Genomic DNA, 18889 nt, shown 5'->3' on the forward strand with positions numbered 1-18889 from the left:
TCGAGCAAAGCAAAGCGAGCCCTCGGGGATAATTATAAGGAATAGTTCAAGAACGGAATGACTGTTGCTGACCCCAGCCGGCGATCCGGCCGATCCGTAGCGAAATTGTTGAAAGGGGATTTTGTGAGGGGCGAAGACTAAAATACTAACTGATACCAATTAGATTAGGGAAGAATTAAGGAAGAAAATGGGGTAGCAATAATCCAACTAAGAATGAATGAATAATCCGAGATGACTTCAACCCGAGCCAGCGGGGCGGGCATTTGGCACCTCCACTTGGAGGGGGCTTTTAAGAATCTTGAAGGTCACTCAAAGCGCAGCATTTTCTCGCCGTGGTTCCATGGCTTGGACCCTGATCGTTCCTCAACTCGGCCAAGGGAAGAGGTCAGGGCGATGACGACAAGGGCAAATAGGACCAAGGGAGGATGGATGAGTGGTTGACAGTGCCCAGGGTGTCTGTCAGGTGGGCTCGTAAAGAGAAGGGGGAAAAAAAGAACATCCTAAAGCGTTGTCGGTCGCATTGTACTTTTCTCAATCACAGTCTGTAAACCCGGAGCAGAGAGTCATTCTCATGGTCTGAACCAGCCAAGAATTAAGATGGCATCTCCCAGAGCGAGAAAGTTCCAAGTTCAACTTTCAAGTTGGAATCTCCTCTTTCCGGAGATCCTCGCGTGCCATCTTGCCCAGACTAGTCTAGTCCCCACTAGACTAGATTGCCTGAGTTGTCTTAGTCTCGTTGGAGTGACCCATTCATTCCCCTGGGCTTAGACTAGTGACTGAGAGTAAATCAAATCAAGTCAAGTCAACTGACTAGGATAACAATACATAATCATGAAGGAATAAATGAACTCAATCAATCAATCAATCAATCAATCGATTGAGAGGGACAATTGCCGCCCACGTTACACATCAGTCTGTCTGCGCACCTCGAAGAACACGACATTGCATGACTCGAAACGCCAAGCGCGTGTGTGGTGTATGTGTGCAGCTGCAATCATCCCATGTCGTAGGGTTGAAATGGCTTGCCTTAGCGTTGTCGACTTTCCACCCTGCCCTGTCTACCGGTAGGTAGGCAACCCTGCGCATTACACATCTAATTTTCATAACTTGCATAAGGTGGGCAAAAAGAAAAAAAAAAAAAAAAAAAAAAACCCCTCCCGGTAGATAGATACCCAGTCCGACTGTCCGAGAGTTGTGGAATAATAATAATGAAGAGTCAGCACAAAACCGCCCGCAGTCAGAGCCTTAATGATAAAACCGCCCAGCAACAAGCAAGCCACACCACCTGAGACAGCCTTGCGCGACTAGTATATGTCAGTTTGGAAGTGTACAGTACAGTACTTTTATCTCGGCTACACCCACAGTTTTCCTTCCTCTCCTCCTCTCTATCAATCACTACCTGCAGCATCCAACCTGTCCGGTAACGGGACAACCCCCTATTCCTATCCTTTCTTTGCCTATCCACACCCGCCCGCCGAGGAGGCCGAAAAGAAAGAAAAAAAAAAAAAAATAGGGGGCTCCACTCCCAGGGAAACCGTTGCTGCAGCGGATTAGGACAGGAACGAACAACCATTCCTGCTTTTTCCTTTTCTTTTGCCCCCCTGGGCATGGAGCTCTGTAGGAGGGGAGGACCCTCAGTCTCTCAGAGCTAGACTAGCTGCCTGCCAAATGCCAAATGCCAATCGCCAATCGATTCGGAAGCGCCTAAACTCCGTCCGAACCCCCCTAGACCACCGCAAGACGGAGTAGTCTCATACAAATTACTGTGTATTATTATCGCGACTTGGCAGCTGGCACTTACTGCCCAGTGGTGACTTATTCTACAATCCACTTGGGACGTACTGTACGCGATGTGGCTCTTGGACATTTTCTGACTGCGTGCTAAATAAATTCCAGTGGAATCCAACTCACCTCACCTACGCACTCGTATTCGTATCGTGCAGGGAAGAAAACATCCTCGGCAAGAATGCGAATGCAGGGTCACATGACCCATCATCTTTTCCATCCCTTGCTCCAGGCTACAATAAATAAAAGGCACGGACTGATAAGCCTCAAATCATAATGAGCACCCCCAGAGTCCCTCAGTAGTGATTAACCAGTCATATACCGTTGCCTGAAACGTCTATCAAAAAGGTTCATATCGTATCTATGTCTTTTATCCTTCCTTCTGCCTCCCATGTCCCGCTCACCAGCAACAGCACCGCTTTGATAGCGATCCGAACAGGGAAAGATTAGACAAGGGCAGAACAGAAGTGGCTCGAAGTCGGATTTACATCACAAGAGCCAACCGGTTCTCGGCGATGCACAAAAAAAAAAGTAAGAAGAAGAGGAATCACAAATAAAGGAAATAACACGGGGGATCAAGATATTTGTATTGATTCGTGACCACATTGCCAGCACACTGCACCTGCCACACCGCTAGGCCAGTGGCTCAACCACCAAGAGAGACATTTACTCCTGAGCCTTGGCCTCGCCCTCAGCCGGGGCGTCCTTCATCTCCGTATCATCAGCCTTCTCCTGGGCCTTCTTGGCCTCCTCCTCAGCCTTGCGCTGAGCCTCGGCCTCGGCCCGCTTCTTAGCGGCCGCCTCCTCCTGGGCCTGCAGGACGGCCTGGCGCTCGGCCTCAGCCTTCTCGCGGTGGCGCTGGATGATGGGACCGGCAATGAAGCGGATCTCATCCATCTTGGCCACGTAGACGGACTTGGTGGTGTCCTCACCCTCATCATAGAGCCAGTCCTATGGACGAATTAGCACTGTGACAAAAAAAATGAGCAGAATATGGGACTAACCTCAGTGTCCATGAGCTTGGAACGCAGCTTCTCCTTCTCCTCCTCGCTGGCGAACTCGGAGTAGACACCATCGATCTTGTCGCGGAGCTCATAGATGCTGGCCTCGAGCTCGTTCTTCTTCTCGTCGGTCTCGGCGATCAACTTGTCCTCCATGTACATGGCATTCTCACGCTCAGTCCAGGTGTTCTTGAGCGACTCGTCGATGCCAGGGGTACCGGCGGAGATGGGCAGGTCACCCTTGCGAACCTGCTTCTTGACCTTGCGGGTCTTCTTGGGCTGCTCGCCGTCCTTGCCAGTGTCCATGGGCTGGGTACATTAGTCTCGATCTTACTGAAAGTTCATGGGAAAGGGAAACTCACCTCGCCGTTCTCATTCTCCTCGGGAACGGGCTCCTCGACTTCCATGTCCTCAACATAGTAGCCGGACTCGACGTTGAGAATACCGTGCAGGTTAAGGCGGGCCTTAAGCTTGCAGATCATGAAGTCATCGTTGGCGTCAGCCTTGACACCCTTGACAGAGAAGCGACCAACCCAGGGGTTGATCTTGCCAGGGAGCATCTCGGGCTTGGCGTAACGAGCCTCGAGGTCAAAAGGCTGCTTGCGGTAGAAAGTAAGGATCTTGGTGGAGGGCATGACGTTGCCGCGGTTGAAGACAGTCAGGCTGGTGTCCTCATCGGGGATGTCGGCGGACTGCTCCCAGGTGAACTCGATGGGGTAGTTCACGATGTCGTGCACGGAGAAGTCACGGACACGGAAGACGGGGGAGAGGATGGCACAGCTGAAAGCACAGCCACGGGCAATGGCCTCATCCTGGTTCAGGGTGAAGGACAGACCCTTGCCGAAGAACTTGGCAACGGCGTCCTTGACGGCGGGGACACGGGTACAGCCACCAACCATCTCAATGGAGTCGATGTCATCGATCGTGAGCTTAGCCTCGGCAAGGACCTGCTCAAGAGGAACGGTGATACGCTCAAGAAGGGGCTTGACCATGACCTCCAGCTCCTCACGCTTGACAATGGCGCGGACATCGACGTCCTCCATCAGAGACTCAATGCTCATGGGAGCAGCAGGGTTGGCCGACAGAACCTTCTTCATCTTCTCGGCGGCGGCGAGGGTACGGGACCAGGCTTTGGGGTTGGAGCGGACATCGATCTTGAACTTCTCCTTGAACTCATCGGCAAAATGCTCGGTGAGAGCCTTGTCGAAGTTGCGGCCACCGAAGTGACGGTCGCAGGCGGTGGCCTTGACATTGAGCTCACCCTTGCGGAACTCAACGATGGAGGCAGTGTAGTCGCTGTAACCGATATCAACGAACATGACACGGCGGGGCTTCTCCTCGGGGCCGGGGAGGTCCAGCTTGGTGATACCGTATCCGAGAGCAGTGGCGGTGGTGTCGTTGATCAGGCGAAGAACCTTGAGGCCAGCGATCTCACCGGCATCGATCATAGCGCGGCGCTGAACATCGGTGAACCAGGCGGGCACGCTGATGGTGACATCGGAAACGGGGAGCTTCAACTCCTTGGCGGTGATGTCTCTGATCTTGGTCAAGTACATGGCGACCAGCTGGGTGGCAGAGAACTTCTCCTTCTTGCCGAGGTAGTTGACCTCAACACCAGCCTGGCCATCGACATCACAGATCGGGGCCGTGCTGTACTCCTGCTCGAGCTGAACATCGGGGTCGCTGAAGGAGCGGCCGATCAAACGCTTGAGGTTGCCGACGGTGTTCTTCAAGTTGGAGGTCTCTTGGGTCTTTGCGGCCTCACCAATGTGTCTGCTTCTGGCGCTGAAACCAACCAGGGAACTATTGCACAAACCAGATCAGTATTATTGCGCTGAACGAACAGAAGAACGGAACGGCGCCAACTTACGGGGTAGATCTGTTGGAAACTTCGTTGGTGATCTAATCATGGTGCCAAAGATACTGGTTAGTCTCCGTTTGGGAAAAATATCAGTCTCCGCCAACGCTAAGCAGGAGAGGAGCGGGAAAAATAAGTAGAGGGGCAGAATAGGGAAAAAGAGATAGATATACGCACAATATCGATACCCTTGTTACGGGCAACACCGACCTTGGTGCTCTGGGCACCGAGATCAATACCAACGACAGACATTTTTGCGAGAGAGAGGGGGTGTGGTGGGGGGGAGGGCGAATAGAGAGAAAAGGAAGAAAGAGGTGTTGGTGGGAGGAGGTAATATGGGGGAGGGGGAGGTTGGGTGAGGATCCAGAGCAAAAAGAAGAGGGACGAGGGGGAGAATTTGCAGCAGCCACGCCACTATCGGGGGGGGAGGCGGTCTGTTAGGTAAGTTAGGTAAGTGGCTCAGTTCGTCACTCGTTATGTTATGAGCTGTCGGGCAACGGCGGCAATGGATGGGTATCAATCAATATTATTAGAGGGATTACAATAATTTTAGATTTTTTAAAGATGAATCAAGAGTTTGGACAGTTACTGGGAGCTCTGACTTTGCGAAAGGAGACAATTGTAGCTAGAAATAACACAACATTGACGAAATTGACTCATTCAGCAGAGCAAGTATCAGGCGAAAAGCCCAAGCTGAGGATCTCATCATCGAACCTTCCAGCGCCTACTCGAGCCCTCCCGCCAGATCACCGCCCGGGGCCTGCACGGCAATTCCTCTTTCACCGCCTCGGTGGGGCTTATCGATAAATCAGAGTTTTACTTTCCCTGCCATTGGCCACAAGCTGCTCAGTGAGATAAATCTGCCTCAGGCCGTCAGGCACTACTTTACTGTAGTGAACATCATTCAAAAGTACTGTATCATGTGCATCGCAGGTAATGTACACGTTGCTGCTTGGTGACAGCCGTGTCGATTTGCTCGATCATTCATATCACAGCGTTTTTCTCTTTTTAAGAACGTACCTTGGTAGAAACCCAAATTGGCAAGGTGTTTATACAACTGAATACAAAATAAAACACCCACAGGGAGAAAGATGAAATCCTGAATACCACCAAAAGAGAGGCGCGCATGTCAACAATTCATGATGGAACATGTATAAATATTCCAAACTCCATCACTGCATTCACTGATATCTTCTCCCACGTCGCCCAGTACGCAAAACACACCGAATAGCTGGCGTCCTACTAATCCGGTGGGAAGAATCACCGCAGACCCGCGCTGGCAGGAACAGAAATATAGTGCTGAGTCAAAGGGTCATAACAGGCATCTGGGGCCCTTATGTCTGGTTCCTCGGCTGTAACGTTCCGATAGTCGACATCCTCGTCTATTGTTTCACTTGCTGTGCTATATGTGGCTGCAGCATGTGTCTGGTCGCTTGACAAATGCACTATGCCGCTCTCATGGTCCTCCGCGGATGGTAGACGCGACCCAACGACTGCGACTCCAGGTCTATAGCTTGTTTTGATGTCTACTGCAGAATCGGTATACCCTGGTGCACCACTAACGTGATAGGGTCTGACCTGTTCTTGTCCCTTGACTAAATTCTCCACGGGCAGTGGAAGACAGATTGAGTTCGTACCAGAATCTGTTGTTGCCACCGACTCCAGAGAGTAGGACGGATGCAGCCCTATTCGAGGTACTCCAGGAAGAGGCGTCATGTACTTGACCATGGCGGACTCGAGGTCTTCTTGTTTGTGCAGATCGCCGTAATCATGGGGAAGTGGCGGTGCACCCGACAAGCGTCCATGGATTTTCTTGCTTGGGCGGACGGGTATGCCCTTTTCGTCCTTCTTGGTTCGAAATGTATCAACCATCACGTTGAGCTCATCGCCTTGCTCCCGAGCTTTTTCTACTGCTTCCTCCGGTGATGTATGCTCGTCCGCTTTCGCTGCATCCGCTCGGGGTCCTCCCCATGTGCGCTGACCGGCCGTGAATATACCGTACACCATGTAGAGCCAGTTGAAGAAAGGATTCACAATAAACATCAGCGGATAGAGCCAAGCTTTGAACCGCTTGAGCTTCAGCCCAAAATACAGCATCAACAGGTAGTTCAGACCTAGAGAGATTGCGATGAATCCCACGGGAAGATTTTCGATCTTGCTAGATGTAGTGATGAGTGACACCACCAGGATTAAGAACAGCAGAGCGGTCGTCCGGATTGTATTCTGCATAAAGCGTACCAAGCAGAGAAGCGGATATCGCCTCCAGAGTCTGGCATCGGTTAGCATGCACACTTCGTTGGTGATGAAGCCAAGGAACCAGCGGCGTCGGTGCTTCAGAAGGCTACCGAAAGTCTGAACAGCTTCAGTTTTGCAAAAAGCACCGGTGCACATCTGGATTTGGTAGCGCTCGGCTGCACCGATCATGAAAAGGTGTGTCAGCCATCGATCCTCGCCGAGATGGCATTTGCCGTAGTCGAAAAGATCCTCGCACTGCTCAGCCTTGTCTGCAAAATAGTACTTGGCCATCTTGCGAAAAGCCGAGAACCTCAGGATCGTTAGCGCACCTGGAAGACAGGTAACAGCACCACATCCAGACTCCACCGAACGCTCGAAGAGTTGACCGTGGACATACTCCATGTCCTGCAAAACTGTGATAAGAGAGTTCTTCGTTGTTGTTGACGTGAGGATACCAGTCATTGCCAGCATGTTATGTTTACTTCCTGGTTTCAACTCCATGTCGTACATGAAATTTTGTAAACACAGCTTGTCAAGAATGCAGTCAGAATCGATGAACAGAAGGAAGAGGTCGTCTTGACGCTTGAGGTAATCAGCGTACACCTTGTCGATCAGCCTGAAAGTTTGCTTCTGGCAATGTCGTTTGCCGCCATGCTTGAACCGGGACACCGTTATCCTTGCGCCTTTGTATGTGACATCGATGCTCTGCGGGTAGGTCTCCAGCGAGATTGGAATACCGAGATGCTGGATAACCTGAAGATAAGACTCATCAATCTGGCCTCCGTCGTAAGAGAGAAACACATGAATACAGTATGCTGGATAATCACTGCAGACGACTGAGTCGATCGCCTTGATTAGTACGTGTGGTTCTTCTTTGAAGACCGGCATGACTATGACCGTCTTGGGTGCAGTGCGATCATCCAATGCTTGTTTCACTCGCTTGGTTCTTCCCAGAGAATTTATGATGAGCCGGTTGACGCAAAAGAGCCAGGGTATCACGAGAAGGACGGAGAATGTCCAGAACGCGAACCATTGTAGAACGGAGGCCAATTTCGTTGGAAAATAGCGAGTTATCTGCGTCGGCAAGGGAAGGATGGCGATCATGACTGGAAAGAATATTCCCCTGGGCGCATGACCAATTAGGTGATGCCAAACATGATCTCAGCGTGCGCATAAACTCACCTGAGCAGTGTGAAAAATAGAATCATAACGACTGCCAGGACTTTGATGCTCCAGTCGTCTGCTTTCTGATAGACTTTAAGAAGGCAGTATATGAAGGCTGCAAGAAATAATATCCATTCCAATAGCGCGGCAACCAGCAAAGGCCCTAGAATCGAGATATAGATGATCTATAGATTTTGTTAGCCTTGGCTATCCTATTGGAGTACGAAGGTATCAAAGTACATCTTCTTTCGGCCATGGCTCGAGGTTCGCAATTTGTCCTTGCGTCGCCATATTGACGTAAAGAGTACAAGGCGACTGTCTCTTAGCAATCGAGCCGATGATCGTAAGCCTTCAGGTAAGCGAGAGGGTCTCTGTCAAGAGCACTGTGAGCAACGTTCATTGTCTGCGAAAGCTCTATGCCACCGTCGCAAAGGTCATGGCAATGACCCGATATTGTATAAGATGCAGCGATGTTGATACTGGCTGAATAGCTGAGGCCGAATAGGTTGGCATAGCAAGCATTGATGAAGATGACGCATGGCTATAACCGTATCCATGTCCTTAATAATTCAGGAGATCCCCGCAAAGTTCGAGTAGTCAAGACAACAAGCAGAAAAGGCAGGTGCATCTACTGCCGGAAGGAAAGTAGGACATCTTGGAATGTTCCTCAACCAGGGCAGTGAACTGTGAGCCCAGACTAATAACCCTCTCTGTTCGCAGTTCCTTCATGAAGTCAGTCACGGGGTTGAAGTGATAGTCGTTTCTGCCAAACAGTGCTTCGAAATGCGATGAGAGCCAAGTAGCCGTGACATAACTTACACGGGCTATATATCGTTCGGCTGGTGAGGGCATCGACAAGTGTATGCCGTACTTCCTCAATTGAGCGAGCAGCATCAGTCGTCAATGTCAGAAGCCACTGTGAGAGAGGAAGGGGCCTAACGAAAGCAATTGAATTCTTGTGCCACCCAGCCTGTCAATGCTGCTTTGAGGTAGCTTAGATTCTCTGTCGGTTGTTTCCAAGAACTGAGGCTGATTTGAGCAACATGTGGCAGCACAAGCTCATTGATTTGACTGGCTGATGAGCAATCAAGCCTAGTAGACATGGTAATCTCTGTTTCAATGTTTCTATTCAGAGGTGTGATGGTGATACTGATACTAGGAGTGGAAGTTGGATACAGCCGGACAATTGGGAGGAGGGGCAGTGTAGTATAGATCCAACGTCCCAGAGAGGTTAGTCGCACCGGCTCCCGAGTCAACCATGCGCCACATATGTGTGCCTGAGGCATACAGAGAATTGACAAATGTGGCGCCAGCTCCGCGGGCGGTCAGAAAATTTCCCCCGCCGCGCATTGGCCTGGGAAATTTCCCTCTTGCAGCTGAGGCAGAAACCCCGACCTTTCTTTCTCCTCCAATCTTATTTTATTTTTTTTAGGAGTAAAAGTCTTCTGGTTCTAGACAGATTTTCGTCCTGTTCACCAATTTCCTGCATCTCGTGCAACTGAATTACTCACAGGTGAGCATTCACTCCTACTCGATCTATTTTGCCCCCCATTCCTGCTGCACGCGGACATTATTGGCCAGGCGAATTCGTATCGCGGCGCTGCCCCCCCCGGCGAGAGATTTCGAATCTATCGATGCTCGCTTACCCATTCCCGCGCATTCTTGATAAATACTAATCTCTGGGTACGCGGTTACTGATATTTCTTCAATTGCAGGAGGCGCATCCTTATCATTACTTTCACACACCCCACATCCATAATCTCACAACATGTCTGACGAACAAAAGCCCGTCGCCCAGCCCAATGCTGAGGCTGAGAAGGATGTTCAGAACGTTCTGGCCGAGTTGAAGGGTGAGAGCACCGAGGCCGCCGCTCCTGCTGTTGCCGTTGAGGAGACGAAGCAGACCGACGAGGCTGCCGAGGAGGCCCGTATCGTGGAGGCGGCCGCCAAGCTGGGCGAGAAGTCCGCCCAGGCCGAGGAGCAGAAGCAGGAGAGCAAGAAGCAGGAGCAGCAGCAGCAGGGTCGCGGAGGCCGCACCAACTACCGTAACAACGTCAAGTTCGACCCCTCCAGCCAGGAGGTGACCAGCGACCCCGTCCAGATCCGCAAGCAGGTCGAATTCTACTTCTCCGACTCCAACCTCCCCATGGACAAGTTCCTGCTCTCCAAGGTCGGCGGTAGCAGCAACCGCCCCGTCTCCCTCGAGCTCCTCCACTCCTTCAAGCGCATGCGCCGCTTCCAGCCCTTCAGCGCCATCGTCGAGGCCATCAAGTCGTCCGAGACCGTCGAGCTCACCGACAACGACACCTGCGTGCGCCGCAAGACCCCCCTGCCCGAGACCGTGACCGAGAACCACAACCCCACCGTGGTTCGCGTGTTCGAGGACAAGGCCATGAACCGCAGTGTCTACGCCAAGGGCTTCGGCGAGGAGGGCCCCACCACCCAGCTCGAGATCGAGGAGTTCTTCGCCCCCTACGGCCCCATCAACGCCATTCGTCTCCGCCGCTCCTACGACAAGACCTTCAAGGGCAGCGTCTTCGTCGAGTTCGAGTCCGAGGAGAAGCAGCAGGCCTTCCTCGCCCTGGACCCCAAGCCCAAGTGGAAGGAGCAGGACCTGCTCATCAAGAGCAAGAAGGAGTACTGCGAGGAGAAGGCCCGCGAGATCGAGGCCGGCCGCATCAAGCCCAGCGGCGGCCGTGGACGTGGCGGTCACCACCGTGGTGGCCGTGGCCGCGGCGGCAACCGTGGCGGTCGCGGCGACAACAAGCGCGGCGACTGGAGAGACCGTCGCGCCGCTGACCAGAAGAACGGATTCAGCGACAAGAAGGAGGAGCCCAAGGAGGAGCGTAAGGAGATCCAGAAAGACGCCCGGTAAGTTCTTCCTCTTCTCCACCCTTGCATACCTTAAAAAATTGATAGTGATTCTAACACTCTCTTCTTCAGTGGCGTTCCCGTTGTCCAGAGCACCACCGACGAGTCCGCTGGCCAGAAGCGCGCCCGTGAGGAGGACGGTGCCAATGGCGACCACCCCGCCAAGAAGGTGGATGCCAAGCAGGAGTAAAGGGATTGATGATATAAGATTTGCAAAACAAAAGAAAGAGACTTCGATACCAGTATTTCCTCTATTTCATGAAAGGGTGTGTGTATGTGTGTGTGTGGTGGGGAGGGGGGGGGGGGGGGGGGATCACGAAGACAAAAAAACAAGCATGGCCTGGGTTCGATTTCCTTTTGACTTTTAAAAGAAGACCATACTATAATGGCGTTGTATAGTTACCCCTATTTTGTTATCCTTTAGCTTTTCTTCCAAATGGACTTGGGTTCCAAAGCATGTCTGTCCGTCTGTAGTCTAGTGGTTCTTCTAGGCGCGATGTTCTTGATAGAGTTGTAGGCATTCTTGGTAGAAGTCTGGCAGTTGTGGTATTCCAGTCTCAATCCAAAACCCGCAGGATGTAGGGGGTGTGTGTATACACAATGGACCGTTGATCTTCGGTTTGTGTTTGGCAGCATCCTCCAACTGATATCAGGTTGACTATAGAAGTGTGTATGTATGGCTATGTCCAAAACGCTACGACGCACGAGTGACCCTCTCCCTATTTCTTCTTCTTGGTCTTATCGACGACATCGATCCATTGCGAGCGCAGTCCGCGGCGGGATAGCGCCTCCTCCAGCGCCCGGCGCTGGTCACCCTGGATCAAGACCTCCATGACGCCCTTGGCTGCGCCGGTGGCCTGGGCGACGCTGGTGCTGCTGGCGCATTTCTTCTGCAGCTCCTCGGCCAGCAGGCTGGGGATGATGCCGAAGACCTCCAGCCCGGAGACCTTGGTGATGGTCTTGGAGCCGGTGCGGCGCTCGAGGGTAATGGTGGCCTTGGGGGCGGCGCCGGCCTTGGGCTTGACGCCGCCGCCGGCCAGGGTCTGGCCCGGTTTCAGGATCACGTAGTGGGCGGTCAGGAGGGCGTGGTCGTCGACGAGGCGTTTCAGGAGGGCGTCGCGGGTGGTCTTGCCGCGGGCGAGGGTGCTGCGGTCGTCCGACGAGCCCGACGTGAAAACGGTGTTGGCGAGGAAGGGGTTGAGGTTGACGATGCGTTTGTTGTGGGGATCGATCAGCGGCGGGCTCTGCGACTGCAGGTACTGGTCCAGGTGGGCGGAGACGTCGGCGTACTTATAAAAGTTGCTGGGGTGCGTGCTGGACAGGGCCGGGAAGATAGTCGGCGCCAGCTTGCCCGTCGGTCGGTACAGGGTCTGCACGGTGAGCGTCTGGCCGACCGAGGGGTCGCTGTCGGAGGAGACGATGGCTTTGCTGCTAGTCGGGGCGGCGCCGGCTTTGTTGCTGGCGGCGTTCTCGGTGACGTTCTTGGAGGGCAGTCGGTAGGGGACGAACTGCTCGACCCGGCGGTCGTTGAAGTCGACGTCCAGAATCACGGTTTCCTGGCCGTTGCGGTCCTTGGATTTGACCAGGCGCTGCTTGTCGAGGTATTTGATGAACTTTTTCACATTCTTCCAGCTCGTCTTCTTGATTTGGTAGAATTGAGCTTGTTTGGGCGTGTGGATGGGAAGGTAGGGCGTGATCATGTTCGACACCAGCGCGGACGGCTGGACTGGTAAGGACAAGCCGTGGTTGGGCGCTGAGGGGTTGTCTTGTTTGAGCTTGTATAATGAGTAAAGGAAGGCCTTCTCGAAGACTTCGTCAATCTCTGTGCAATGTTAGCTTGACGCACGGAAAATGTTGTCAGAAGAAGTAGCAGGCTTCACCGACCTTTGGTCGATGGCTCTTTCTCCTCAACAACGGGCTCTTCCTCGACCGGTTGCGGTGCTTCAGCAGAAGGCTCGTCGTCTCCCGCAGCCTGAGCAGGAGCCTGCTCATCCAACTGAAGATCATTCACAGCTCCCTCAAGCTCCTTTGTCTCGCCACTGTCCTCCTCTTCAACATCGTCCCACCCTTCCAAGTATACGGGAGCCGGTTGACCAGGCTTGGACGACGAACTCCAAGCCCAGAGCTCGTCACCCTCCCAGTGGAGTCCACGGACAGCATGGCCTTTTGCGCCCTGCACTTCTCCAAGCGCCGAAACATCGACCTCACAGACACCCACGAACCGCGGCACGGTATACCTGTCCAGATCCGCGACGGCGACGACCGCACCTTTAACCGCCCGCTCGTCGAACGGCGGCTCGTTCGCGATCCCCGGAGTCATCAGATCCGCTCCTCCCTGGAGCTTCTGCATCACCATGCCCGGGGTGTGCAGCAGGGGTACTAAGTCTGCGTTGTGCCATAGTGTGTAGACTGTCGGGTAGAGGCGTCCGTCGGCGCCGGGGCCGTGGTCGACCTTAAACCACAGCACGCGCTCGTCGCCCCCGGGATGCGTCCCCACGTAGACGGTGCCCTGAACCTCACGGAGCTGCGGTCCGGCCGTCGTGGTGAAGCGCGCGGACAGGCAGTTGTCGGGGAGAAGCGCATTCCGGATCGAGGTGAGGTTTGGCGCCGTCGGGTTGGATGCGCTGCTGGGGGCAGCCGAATCGTCACCGCTGGGTTCGGTGGGCGCGCTCGATGAAGGGATCTCGATCTTGTAATCAGCGATAATCTGGTCGGCAATCTTTCTGCGATCCGAGGAGCGCAAAGGCGCAAGGTTCTTGATCTGTCGTCATCAAAAATGTGGTCAGTGATGAAATTTGAGTAACCGGCTCGGGGGCTCGACAGTGCGGGGGAGGGGTAAGTTACGGTGGGCTTCTTCTTGAACATGATGGCGGATAGTCAGGGTACAAGAGAGCTTTTAATATGTGTTAACTGGAGTATATTAGCGCCCTCCAACCATTTCAAGATCAAAGGTGGGCAGGACAAGTAATGCTATCCAGAAGAAAGAATGGATGGGCTTGTGATGGAGGGGAATGGATGGGTCTGACTGCCGCAACAACAATCGGCCGCTCTTCCCCGCCTTCGATTAAATCATCGCCGGGTACTCTGTAGTGCAGTACATAATCATCCTGGCCATCCCATCAACCAGCTTGACATGATGCAAAGAGACATTTCCCATCACTCTACATAAACATATTCCCGTGTCACTCCTGCCTTCAGTGAATACAACCTCTAGCGAGTCGACAAGCAGTACTAAATCAACCACATCAGTATTCCTCGCACCACACTGACCCCCAAGAATGAAGGGCGTCTGAACATACTCCACTACAGCAAATCGCAGTCCACCTTCTTGTGGAGTCATGCTACTTTTTCTCAGCCTGTCTCTCTTCCCAATCTTCCTGGTCCATATCTCTCAAAGCTTTCAGGATCTCCTTGGTCTCTTCGAGGTCTTCCTGATCATAAATCTTCTTGCCGTAACAGAGCCCAAGCTTCCAGAGGTTGCCATAGCCGGAGTCCTTAAGCCACTTGGATTGACTCTTCTGGTTGGGTTCGATGTCGTCTGAGGCGGGGTTACGGTCCTGCGCAGGAGGCATGATGGAGACGAGCTGCTCGTAATTGCGGATGATAACTTAGACGAGATGGCCAATGTATGTGACTAGATGGGGTGGGTTGTGATGGGAAGAAGCCAAGTGAGCTCGATGGCGGAGGTGTTGATGGATCCAAGGTTGACTACGCTCGGAGGTAGTGGCCGGGCAGGTAACCACCCACATCATCTTTCTCTCATTCATTCATTCACTGTGCAGTGCACGGTGGCTGCTTCCATCTTAGGCATGCAGCATGAAAGCCCGTATTTAGAGACAGAGCTAGCCCTCGATATACCTCCTGCAGTTGCAATTGTGGCAAGTCTGGAGCTTTTATTACATGAAAACGTAGTTTTGTCTACCGTTCTCTCTACCGTTCTCTCACTAATGAATGGATTGAAAAAACCAGTGCTTCTGAAATTGATTTTATAGATACATAACAGGATGCCCGACCCGTATTGAGTAGAATAATCACAGTAAAATGGAAAAGCGCAATGGCTATTTATATAGAAGATTGGAAAGAAGCGTGATCGACCTGTAGTCCACACCAGAGCTTAACGCTTAAGCGGAGAGGTCACGGGCGTGCTTCTTCTCGCTGACCAACCAGGTGAAGGTCTGCTTGAGAACGCTGAGGAACTGATCCGCGCTGAGAGACTCGAAGTAGCTGGTGAGGTTGGTGCTGGTGGAGACGGAAGCACTGGAGCTGCTGGAGGCAGAGCTGGAGCTGCTGGGAGTGGCAACATAGGTCTGTTGGGGAGCGCTACCGGTGACGGTGACTTGCGCAACCTCAGTGGAGGTCTGGTAGGCAGTGGCAGTATCAGTCTCGACAGCGGTAGCAGTCTGAGTAACGACGGAGCCAGCAGCAGAAGTGACGGAAGAAGCAGCGCTGGTAGCGGCAGCGGCAGCGGCAGTAGTGCTGGAGCTGCTGGAGGCAGCGGCGGAGCTAGAAGAGCCGGAGCTGGAGCTAGAGCTGGAGGAGCTGGAGGAGCTGGAGGTGGCGTTGTACATAGCAGGTCCGGGAATATCGTAGGAGGACAGGGTCTGGTAAATATTGACCAGGATACCAGCGTCCGTGTCCTTGTACAGGCTCTCACCAGCAGTGCCAGAAGGAGCGAGATCACCACCGCCGGTGACCTTCAGGTTGAGGCACTGAGGGTAGTTCTGAGCACCATCCTTGTTTTCAGCAGAGTGGAGGGCAATGATTTCATGACGCAGGACATAGTTGCCAGCCGCAATGTCAGAGGGGATGGTCACAGTCCAGCTGTTGTTGTTGGAGATCAAGTTATCACTGGCCCAGGTACCAGGGAGGGTGTCATCGTTGATAAGACCGCTCTCGTCAATTTTGAAGAACTCGAGGTCAGTCTTGGTGACGCTGCTGCAGTCACCATTGCAGTTGGCGAGGTAGGTCAGGACAGGGCCGTGGTGGCTGCTGGGCCAGGTAGTCCATTGGAGCTCAACAGTACCACCGGCCTTGACTTCAGCAGAGATGGCACCGGGCTTGGCATCCTTGTGGCAAATGATGTCGGCTTCAGCATACTCAGTACCGTCGACGTAACCCAAGTCAGTCGCATCGGTAGACCATGCAATAGTCTCCGGGGGATCGCTGGAATAGGGGTACGAAGTGACAATGTAGCCGCCATAGTAGGTTCCATCGACAACAGCACCCGACACGTAACCGTGGCCAGCGACGAGGGCAGCGGAACCGAGGATGACACCAGCAAGCTTAGCAACAGACATTTTGAGATCGACGCACAGCGTGAAAGTTTGGAAAAGGATGGTTTGGAAAGAGTGACAAAGGCGGTCTTCAATCAATGAAGCCTGGAATGAAAAAAAAAGTAAGAGAATGGAAGGTTCGGAGACCCAAGTAAAGAAAGGGATGAGAAGCTTGGTGAGCAGAATGAAGAAGCTCCCAACGTCGTGGTTTGACGCCTTCTTATATCTTCTTCGATCCTCTATCTCATCGAGGCTTGACCAGAGCTCAGACCGGATAACCCCCGAAACCAAAAAGATGAAAGGTTCATTGCAGCCGGCCATGCTACACGTATATTGCCTTGGCACCTGTCAAGTTTCCACATCCTGTGCGGTTGTCGGATGCTGAATATTGACTGAGATAGGGTCGCCGCAGCAAGGCGAGTCTGAGATTGATGAAAGCCAGGCACCGGGCCACTAAGCGTCGACACAACTGTGGGTTCCGGCGTCAACGGTCGAGACATTCTCAGGGACAAACACTACTTTCGACTTAGCGCTACTCGGAGGGGGGGGTCGGAATGATACCAGAACAACCCCGATGGATATCAACTACTTACCTTAGCGGGCGAGTGGAGCTGCAAGCGCCGGTGCTCTGGCGGCAAGTCTGCGACACAGCAAGTTTCAACGGGGAGCCAAGCTGCTCCAGGTCCGCCCTGCCAAGAAATGCCATTTCTAAAGAGTTGCAGATTTTGTGAACCAACCGGATATTGAACCGTCTAAGCAAGGAAGCCCCGACCTCAAAGAGTTGTAGGAAAGCTTGGACGATGAAGCGGGTGTGTGCGTTGGTGATGATGGTGATGACGGTGTGTTGAATCCTCTCACATGGAAGCTCCGAAGTTATACTAAAGATATGGAGGCCACGTGCCACGCTGCCCTACCGACCGGTAGTGTTAGAAAGTTTGTACCATTCTCGACTTTACATCCCTATCCCCTCGTGGCTTTGTATCAACAATCTCTCAAGTTTCAATCAGCCTTGATTCTATCATCACAGACTTACTTCTCACTCGGTTGACGGTGGACGGGTCATGAATGAAGGCTCATGGCTCAACCGGCATAGTATAGTACAGGTTCATCCTCGGCCTGTGAGCCGGCGCATCCACCTTTCCGACTAAATGGCGCCATTTGGTCACATACTAATTAATTAAAGGCGCGCGATCCATCAAGCAAGTCGAGATCGAGACTTTCCATGGAAATTACAAGGAGTAGTATTTGACGCCGTCTTGGCATTAGAGTCTCTTCCATATAAGACTGTGTCCCGATCCCTGCATCTCCATGTTCTCAAAGAGCTGGAGGTTGGCATCTCAGGTCTTTTCGGATACGTTCCGCGCCCGTCGTTCTTGCCATGCAACATCCAGCCTCATCTCTAAAGAAAGTATCATTCAGATGCTTGGTTTGTGCGAGTGAATTTGGATATGAGGGTAATAGCGCAGGGTCTACGGCTTGATGCAGGGTCATGCGACATGCACGGGTTGCTAGCAGCTTGAAACGTCTTCTATACAAAGTAACCACCCCTACCATGATACCATCGTGGGTCCGATCGGTGCCTTACCCACCCATCTCGTTTGCACTCTCCTACAAGTGGATCTGAAGATGCATATTTGAAACACTTTTCGGGCGAGACATCAGCCCTGGCTTAGGCTGTGTGCTCTGTAGTCTTCATTCCAGCCTACCAAGCTTTTTCTGAACGACGTGAGGATGCTTGTTTCTTCGTGGAAGGCTAAATGTCTCATTCGCACAGTTTTACCGAGGACAACTGTGAGCCTGTCTCCCTACATTGAGCCTGAATCCATAGGATTCTTAAGCGCCGGACATCGCACAGCGAGAAATGAAAAATGCCTTGGCCACTTTCTTCCAACGACTTTTTGAGCTGCATATGAGCAGGAACTGCAAACTTTTCGTACGACTATCACTTCTCATGATGATCTGCGATACGATCGTAGCTTCGGTTGTAGTTGAGATGGGGCGAAGGATAATCAAGCGCTCAATGTGTGACCCTCCGCTGCCTATATTTACGTGTGCAAGGACGGTCGTACTGCACATAGTATTTCCCTCTACAAACATGCATTGTTTGCTCTGATCATGGTTAACAATTGTAGCAGGTTGCTCTGCATCTACCATGTGGTCATGCGCTCCCCATTTGTGACACTCAAGAGATCTTCGGAGTAAGGTGAGACAGTATGGCCATTCTACATATGCCCCTGCAGCTTCAGATCTTGTACACCGCGGGGACCGGCTTATGACGCATGATAACCATTGGCTCTACAAATAGAGCGTACGCCTCTGGCTCTCACTAGAAGAAGGTCGTGGGATATAATCACAGATTAAAATGTACGTTCTGTTGCCGCCACACCATTTGCCAGGCAGCGGATGCTTTCAATCGCAATTTATAGTTTTGTATTGTTTTGCCTCATCTGGAACAAGAATCTTTCTCGACAACATATCTCTTTTTAGTGGAGGAAATACATCCCAGCATTCAAGAATGGTGTGATACTTATCATCACCTGCTGCTTGGTTGGTACAATATATTTTCATCAAGACATTCACTTTATCCAGCAATGGCTAGCACTTCTAGCGCTAACCGCAATGCTAGCTCTACTCCTGGATCTTGACTTGTCCCTGAGTGCAACCTACTGAGTATATCGGCACATATGATCAAAGGCATGCGG

The 18889-nt window shown here is 52.4% G+C and overlaps 6 protein-coding genes across 6 annotated transcripts; 1 reads left to right on the forward strand and 5 right to left on the reverse strand.

Annotated features, from left to right (window-relative positions):
• Window positions 1-2088: 2088 nt before the first annotated feature.
• hsp88 (Hsp70 chaperone Hsp88) lies at window positions 2089-5000 on the reverse strand. The gene is made up of 5 exons (XM_025672705.1): window positions 4822-5000; window positions 4657-4688; window positions 3149-4589; window positions 2790-3095; window positions 2089-2736 (listed from the first exon to the last, which is right to left on the reverse strand). Exons 1-5 carry the CDS (start codon window positions 4894-4896, stop codon window positions 2452-2454), a joined length of 2139 nt encoding a protein of 712 aa, XP_025524156.1. The 5' UTR covers window positions 4897-5000; the 3' UTR covers window positions 2089-2451.
• Window positions 5001-5902: 902 nt separating this feature from the next.
• chsD (chitin synthase D) lies at window positions 5903-8334 on the reverse strand (the record flags this gene model as incomplete). The annotated part of the gene is made up of 3 exons (XM_025674654.1): window positions 5903-8002; window positions 8062-8228; window positions 8284-8334. The coding sequence occupies 3 exons, from the start codon at window positions 8332-8334 to the stop codon at window positions 5905-5907; spliced, it is 2316 nt and encodes a 771-aa protein (XP_025524157.1).
• A 1149-nt stretch (window positions 8335-9483) lies between these two features.
• Window positions 9484-11196, forward strand: BO86DRAFT_345645 (tRNA maturation protein LHP1). Its single transcript, XM_025669216.1, has 2 exons — window positions 9484-10914; window positions 10987-11196. The coding sequence occupies exons 1-2, from the start codon at window positions 9812-9814 to the stop codon at window positions 11102-11104; spliced, it is 1221 nt and encodes a 406-aa protein (XP_025524158.1). The 5' UTR covers window positions 9484-9811; the 3' UTR covers window positions 11105-11196.
• Window positions 11197-11633: 437 nt separating this feature from the next.
• BO86DRAFT_450447 (putative RNA binding protein Ligatin/Tma64) lies at window positions 11634-13899 on the reverse strand (the record flags this gene model as incomplete). Its single annotated transcript, XM_025676796.1, has 3 exons — window positions 13759-13899; window positions 12799-13675; window positions 11634-12736 (listed from the first exon to the last, which is right to left on the reverse strand). Exons 1-3 carry the CDS (start codon window positions 13777-13779, stop codon window positions 11634-11636), a joined length of 2001 nt encoding a protein of 666 aa, XP_025524159.1. The 5' UTR covers window positions 13780-13899.
• Window positions 13900-14030: 131 nt separating this feature from the next.
• On the reverse strand, window positions 14031-14741 carry BO86DRAFT_391944 (uncharacterized protein). The gene has a single exon (XM_025672706.1). The coding sequence runs from the start codon at window positions 14484-14486 to the stop codon at window positions 14256-14258; it is 231 nt and encodes a 76-aa protein (XP_025524160.1). The 5' UTR covers window positions 14487-14741; the 3' UTR covers window positions 14031-14255.
• A 145-nt stretch (window positions 14742-14886) lies between these two features.
• Window positions 14887-16829, reverse strand: BO86DRAFT_193205 (lytic polysaccharide monooxygenase auxiliary activity family 9 protein). The gene is made up of 2 exons (XM_025666689.1): window positions 16781-16829; window positions 14887-16702 (listed from the first exon to the last, which is right to left on the reverse strand). Exon 2 carries the CDS (start codon window positions 16506-16508, stop codon window positions 15036-15038), a length of 1473 nt encoding a protein of 490 aa, XP_025524161.1. The 5' UTR covers window positions 16509-16702; window positions 16781-16829; the 3' UTR covers window positions 14887-15035.
• Between the last annotated feature and the right edge of the window lie 2060 nt (window positions 16830-18889).

The sequence above is a fragment of the Aspergillus japonicus genome, assembly GCF_003184785.1.
Source record: "Aspergillus japonicus CBS 114.51 unplaced genomic scaffold BO86scaffold_60, whole genome shotgun sequence".
Taxonomy (NCBI): Eukaryota; Fungi; Ascomycota; class Eurotiomycetes; order Eurotiales; family Aspergillaceae; genus Aspergillus; species Aspergillus japonicus.